The 7,611-nt window shown below is 39.1% G+C and overlaps 1 protein-coding gene across 1 annotated transcript; it reads right to left on the minus strand.

Annotated features, from left to right (window-relative positions):
• Nucleotides 1–3,258: 3,258 nt before the first annotated feature.
• On the minus strand, nt 3,259–3,711 carry LOC104515594 (probable methyltransferase-like protein 15). The gene has a single exon (XM_010159628.1). The coding sequence runs from the start codon at nt 3,709–3,711 to the stop codon at nt 3,259–3,261; it is 453 nt and encodes a 150-aa protein (XP_010157930.1).
• Nucleotides 3,712–7,611: the final 3,900 nt, after the last annotated feature.

A 7,611-nucleotide genomic window follows, 5' to 3' on the forward strand; every position in this document is an offset into this window, starting at 1 on the left:
GTCAGGCACAATCTGCCCTTGGTGCCCCATCTTTTTACTATAAAAACTTATTCACAGGAAACTCTGCCTTGTTTTCAAATAATTACTCTAGTCAAATCTCCTCACCAGGCAGGCACTTTCAAAAGCGTATCAACTCTTTACGTTCACTTGGATTAACTACGTGAATCATGTTTTAGAATAATTTCAACAGAATGTATGTTTATAATGCATACAAAAAGTCTCATAGCTGGTTTTTTAGTCTTCCTTAAAATTTATCCACACCCTCTGAAGTACTAACATGAAAAGAATTTAGATTTACTAACGTTTCACCTAGACCATGTTAGGAAGATTTAAGATTTGTGTTCTGGAAAGAACATAAAGACCTACTACCTGACCCTGGCTGGAGGCCAGGTGACCACCAAAGCTGCTCTGTCACTGCTCTCCTCAGCTGGACAGGGGGGAAGAAAATATGACAAACTTATGGATTGAGATAAGGACAGGGAGGGATCGCTCAGCAACTATCATCATGGGCAAAACAGACTCCATGAAGGAAAAACTAATGTAATTTATCACCAATCAAATCAGAGTATGACATCAAGCAACGAATCTCAACACACCTTCCCCCCACCCCTCCCTTCTTCCCTGGCTCAAATTCACCCCCACTTTTCTGTACCTCCCCTGCGAACTGGCACACAGGGACAGGAAATGGGGGTTGGGGTCAATCCATCACACGAGACTGCTGCTCCTTCCTCCTCGGGAGAGGAACAACTCCTCACACTCTGCCCCTGCTCCAGCATGAGGTCCTTCCCATGGGAGACAGCCCTCCTGCCAGGAGCGTGCTCCAGCACGGGCTGCCCACGGGGTCACAGCCTCCTTCGGGCATCCCCCTGCTCTGGTGTGAGGTCCTGCCCGGGCTGCAGGGTGGTCTCTGCTCCCCTGTGACCCTCCATGGCTGCAGGGCACAGCCAGCCTCACCGCGAGCTGCACCAGGGGCTGCCAGGGAATCTCTGCTCTGGTGCCTGGATCACCTCCTCCCCCTCCTTCTCCACTGACCTGGGGGTCTGCAGGGCTGTTTCTCCCACATATTCTCACTCCTCTCTCTGGCTGTTCCTCAGAGTTTTTTCTTCCTTAAGTACGTTACCCAAGTACGTTGTGGATTCTCCATACCACAAGTTTAAAGCTGAAAGGGAGGAGACCCTGAGAAGAGAGAAACATCCTCTAAAGAGAAGACCTCAACGACAGATGCGCTGCCGTGGCTATGCAAATCCAACCTAAAAGTAAAGAAAAGTCTCCTCCTTTCTCTAACACTGGGAATGTGTTTACGAAAACTGATACACAGTCGTTCAACTATCATAAGAAACGGTGCCTTTGAAATTAGACGCGAGAAGTGTGGATTTTAAACACTGTTTTAAGCATAGGGAATTTTAATGCTTTGATACAACTTCTGGGATAAAGACACAAAGCTTCTGCTATGACTGGATGGTCTTTTCCTGAGGTGTGCTCCTGAACAACACACGGTGTGGCACCCCAACTCTTCTAAGCCTATGCTGGAGGCACAGTTCTACAACTGGAGTACATTTCAGTATGGCATCTTAGCTAAAAATAACATTAGCTATTTATATTTAATGTTTGGATGAAAAAAATGTTTATTTAAGGTGCAGACTGTTTTCTCTGAGATGTCAACAGTAGGCAATATTATTTGAAGTGGAATGTTGTATTTAATATTTAATAGCATGTATAATGAAACTAGTGGAAAAATATTGAAATTTCAGAAAAGTATGAAATGCCCGTCACCATTCAGCTGTTACTTCAGGTTAATGATGGATTTTAACATAAGTATACCGAAGAACACATTATATGACTTAGCTGTACCAAGGAATTAACCAATATTCCGATATTTCAGCATAAAGTATATTCTAGACAGTAAGCTTAAATTTCAACTTGTTTGTGACAATATGACCCAAAAAAACTCCTGTGAAATAATACTTTACATCAGCATAAAAAGGATGACCAAGTTTGGAATGATCTAGTCAGTTCTCTTTCAGAAGTTAGTGTAGTAATCATTTAGCTCATCAGAAATTGCATTTTTGTTCTACCAGCCATGTTTCAGGTTCATCCCAAATGAAACCCTACTACCCATTTGATTATCCAAATACAGACTTTTTTCCCTGAAGAGATGAGTCACAGCTCAAAGAAGTTGAAACTTACACTATTTTTCTGATAATTTTTAACATATTAAGACAGCAAAACAATGGTCTTTTAAGATGTTCATATCTTAATTCATATCTACTTAGTAAAAACCAAATTATGCTACATGTTTTACTACCCAGTATAGCATCCAAACAGGAAACTAGTGCTACTGTGGGTCTTTTGTAAAATAATTCAGTAACTTACCCAAGTGACACCTCTTAATAAGTCATCACCAGCAAAGGAGATGAGGTCATAAGACCCGCAATACCCCTTTTTTATGGGTTAATTATAATTCCATCAACATATAAAAGTTGTACTGGATCTATGCACAGAAGTTAGGATCACAGGAAGAAATCCAAATGACGAAGTACAAATCTTCTGACTGTTTCCTTGCTGCTTACAGTGTCCAAGTGCAAACAGTGGTCTTTTAAATATCTTTTTTCCCCAGGACATGTTTATTTAGAATTCACAAACATTAAATAACTAGGGAATCACTCAGATGTAAATACGAACTTATTTTTTAAAAAGGTAGCAGCCCATTTGCAAGTTCCTGGATAGAAGGTTAGACACTGATATCAATTTATTTAAGAACAAGCTCTTGTCCCACAGGCATTCATGCAACAAATCAATTGAGAACTGGAGACTGACGTATCATGAACTCTTAGGTTCGTTTGAAGTTACCACAGACTAAACCCAGTCATCTGACTAAGCTGTGGGAAATCCAAGCCCATAAAAAATTTTTGTCTCAATCACCTACTGAATTTAGACTGTTTGGGTTGTGTGTCAGGGGTTTGTATTTAATGTAAAGGAAATACTGTAACTACACCAAACCTGTAATTTTCATAAATTTTGCTTTTCAAGTTCTTTTTAAAAGGATGCCTTCTTTGTATAACTTATCACCCACTTATCGCCATTTATTTTCCCTTTTGATGCTCTACACTACATCCCGATTAAAAAGAAGGACAAAGGTAAGAAATGTTTTCTAACAGCCTTAAGTTTATTTTTTCAGTTTGATACTGTCCGTCCAGTTAGCCTTCTGGAAAACAAAATATAATGAAGTTCTACAAATATATAATCAGATATTTTGTTTCAGAGTTTAATAGCAGCTCTCAACTTGGCCGACCTTCCTCTTGGGTTTGTCTGAATATCCTTGGCTTGGGGCGTGAGAACTTTTTTCTGTATAAAAATCCACCTTGAGTTGGATTTTCCATGGGGAAATTCTTCTGTATCTTCTTCTTTGGAGCCATTTTTCAGAGCCTGTCTTATCTTCTGCCTTGAGCCAAGATTGTACTTTTCTGTCATGTCTATTCCATGAAGAAAACGTTTGATGATACGATCTTCTAGTGAATGAAAGGAGAGGGCTACAAGGCGACCTCCAGGTTTTAGAAACTTCTCAGCTGTCTTCAGCCCTGTGAAGAGTTCATGGAGCTCATCATTTACAAATATTCGCAGGGCTTGAAAAGTTTTGGTAGCAACATGCGCAGGTCTCTGAAGCAAGTCTCTTCGTGCATACAGTGCTGACACTGGAAAAGCACCTGTCATATTAAAAAATACATGTTATTATGTCTACATTTCTATCTTGACATTAATAAACTCATGCGTGATGACTTTGAAGGAAAGCATACACCTGAACCTTGAATGGTGAGCTTCTTCCTTTGTAACATATCTTTGTTTTCTGCTTTGAATTTACATTTTCTGAAAGTAAACCCTATGAAACTGATGTGTCTGGCCATTGGGTGTTGTGGGTTCATTCTTTTTGGCTTTGGGTTAGTTGGTTTTGCCCCTGCAATCTTTCATAGAAATTCTTTCTTCAAATGCTTCACAAAATTAAAATGCAGAATGATGGCTGAAACCAAAGTAGGGAAAAAATGAAGATGGGCTACATACATCCTACACCTTACAGCTCATTGTAGTCAATATCAGTTTAGTAGTCGTGGTGGTTTGTATTTTTTTTTCTTCCTTTAAAAGCATAATATATGATGGACACACACTTTTAACTGTTTCTTCTAGATAATTATGCACTGCTTCACAGGCAGAGATAAGATGAAGACAGTGTCTACCTGATTAGTATCTTTCAATAAATTCTTTTAAGCTTTAAGTAGGCATCCTTGTTTGGGGATAAAAATTGTTGACCATTAGCCCTGTGTTTGTTCAAATGTTCACCAAAATACCTGCAGAAATTTAGATAATGCAGCTGACTCTTGCTTTTTCACATGCCTACACAGCAGAATGTGTCAAGATATGAGCCTGTTGAATGAAAAACTGTCAAATTAAATAATTTTGACTAGATGCACAGAACTCCATCTTCCTTTCTCCAAAACTCTTATGAGTTCTACAAGTCTCCATAGACACTGAAATTTTTATAGAAACTTTAATTTATCATTATTTAATGTATTTTTGGTTTGAATCTTCATTATCTGAATATAGAGCAAAAAGCTAGCGAAGCCAGATTTGATGGATCAAAGGGACTAAAGTGCAGCAGTCTTACAAGATCTGTGAAACCTGAGTGAACTTATAATCTATTATGTAAGCGAATGAATAATGCCAGCACACAACTGGAAAGAATTATTTTTCCAAACAAGAGAGTCCTTTAGAGATAATACAAACAACTGGTATGTTTTCAGTAAAATGCCATAATTCCATGCCAGTGCTACAATACAACATTATAAAGCAATGGGTTTGAAGTACATGAAGTTCATAATCAAGTAATTCATATGCTCTGTAGAGGAGAAAAATAAGGGAACACAGTACCTCTGAAACTAGTTGACTAAATCCACGTTTCAACAGGTGATTAAAGAAAACTTAAGAGATATCATACATTGCCACAAAATAATTTATTAGTGGAATTCTTGAGAGTTTTAAAGGTAAACTTTAGTTGTGTCAGGAAACGTACTTAAGTGTTCAGCATCACAAACACAGGTTATCAGAATTGAGGAAAGGAAGAGACCAATAACAGGATTTAAAAATTCATCCATTATTAACAAAGTTATTGTCGTGTATCTGATGTATCTAAGAGGCGTTTCTGCATACTCCATTTTTCCAACTACATTCCTTACCTCTTCGGACTCTAACGCTAACAGTGCCTGAATTAACTGAAGAAACCGCCCACAGCCATGGCTCTTTCCTGTTCCGGTTGTCTGAATCCTTCGAGATAGGAAGCAGCAACAAAATCAACTTGTCTCCATCTACTGCACAGGATCTGTCGCTTTAAGCTCTGGTTCACAAGACAGTGAATAGTTTTAACGTGTGGGAGCTAGGCTCCTCCATCACTTACAAACTCTAGAACAAGTTATACTAGCTAGCTAACATAATTTGTGTCTTTGAGAACACCACATTCTATACTTTCTATAAATCACAAAAAAGAATATACACCTTCTCTGTAGGAGTCACAGAGCCTGTTTTGATGAAAGAGCTGAACTAAAAGGAGAACTCGGAATCACAGAAGGTAAGATGTCCCAAGAAACCAACTGACATCAAGCTTCTACTACCTGGAACAGCATCTAACTCAATATTCCTTAGCTAAACATAGACTCTTTGAAAACAGAATCCTCAGAACTTCCATTTGTGTGTGAAGAAAACTGTCTCAATACATAATATAAAGGAATGCTGTGCTGAGCAAAATCAACTATTTTCTTTAAATGGTCACTTAACAGCTACAAACACTAGTTGCATGCTCAGAACTCTTGAATAGTTGTTAAATGAAACAGCAGGGTTTCAAATCAGCACGCAGTGTATCCAGAAATACCAGAGGTCATGCATGTTCCCACAGCACGCACTAAGAGACCAGGTTCATAGCCACATATTCTCTGTAAGACCTGTCTCAAGTTTCCGTCATAACAGCACTTTTCTTCAATAGAATCTGAAGTTGACACATCAGGTAGATACCTGGGTACCTTTTGAATTCAATTACAGAAGTCTCAATTACAGGTTTCTTGAATAAGAAAACACTGTTTTTGTTAAAGGTCTCACAGAACAAATCTAACCCTTTTTCTCAGTCCACACTTAGAATCACTGAAAACATACTACACTCCTCCCTTCCCCCTTACAAAACCAAGCCCACTGTTCATTTTACTGAAAGTAATTGTAACTGGAATGAAAAACCACTATCCCCTTTCTAGCTACTAACAAGGTAGAAAACACGGTGCATTTTTCCGGTTCAAGCCGTATTGTTCTATTATAGGCTTTCTGCAGTACCACCTTTCTCCTGCCATTTGCTGAAAAATTTACAGCTGTGGCTTGAAGAGCTTCAGTTTTATACATTCAGCTTTGGGCTGTTCTTATCCAGAGCTGGTGTTCACCTCACAAAGCAGATCCAGCATTTTTAATTATCACATTTTAGCAGCTTAAGTGCTGCAGCCTTAAGTATTTTAGCAGCCTAAGTATCTTCTAAAAATACTGCTGGTTTTCTTGGGATGATCCATTTCAATATTCTAAGAGTATACCAGCTTCCAAAAGTATCACAGATAAAAATGAAGCCAACCCACAAAAGTACAGCATGTAATTTAGGTAGAAAACTGTGTTTCTTGATTGGGACCTAACCATAAAAACAAGTCTAGAACGAGATCCTTGATTTAAATTTCCACAGCCAATCTTACTGCAACTTCAGTATAATACTCGAAGCTTTATCATAGAATCACAGAATGGTTTGGGTTGGAAGGGACCTTAAACATCATCTAGTGACAACCCCAACTCTCTCAGCCTGTCCCTATAGCAGAGCTATTCCAGCCCCCTGAGCATCTTCGTGGCCTCCTCTGGACTCACTCCAACCGGCCTATATCCCCTCCCTCGCCCTTCTGGCCACTTCTCTGGATACAGCCCAGGATACAGTTGGCCTTGTGGGCTGCCAGCGCACATGGCCAGCTCCTGTTCAGCTTTTCATCCACCAGTACCCCCAAGTCCTTCTCCTCAGGGTATTTCCCTATCCATTCTCAGCCCAGCCTGTACTTGTGCTTGTCTTCTATATCACCAAAATATCTTTTAGTTATCTGAACAAAAAAGGATAATAATATAAAGATTACTTCAAAACTTCTTTTGTAAAAATCTAAATAGACATGACATGCTGATATCACGCCAAATTTTTAGTAGTCTCATCATGAACTGTTCTGCTATTTTGAAATTGCAATACCAAATAGATAGACAAAAGAAAGGAGATACTAAAGCTACCAGCATAACTCAGACACTAACAGGTCTTAGGAAGGTTCTTCCATTTGTCCTGCCATGGTTGTTGAGTGCTCTTCCTACAATAATCATGTATGACGATAACTATGGCATTAATTTATTACTGTGAATTAATTTATCGCACACTGAAGAAAAATAAATTAAACCCCAGACACATTCTTTGAGTCAAATACAACCTTACATGCCTCAGTTCAACATGCACAAACAGCACTGCAGGTCACATTTCATTTACTGGATGTAAGGCTGGACATGAGCCGGCCGTGT

This window comes from Eurypyga helias, unplaced genomic scaffold (genome assembly GCF_000690775.1).
Source record: "Eurypyga helias isolate BGI_N326 unplaced genomic scaffold, ASM69077v1 scaffold7759, whole genome shotgun sequence".
Lineage (NCBI taxonomy): Eukaryota > Metazoa > Chordata > Aves > Eurypygiformes > Eurypygidae > Eurypyga > Eurypyga helias.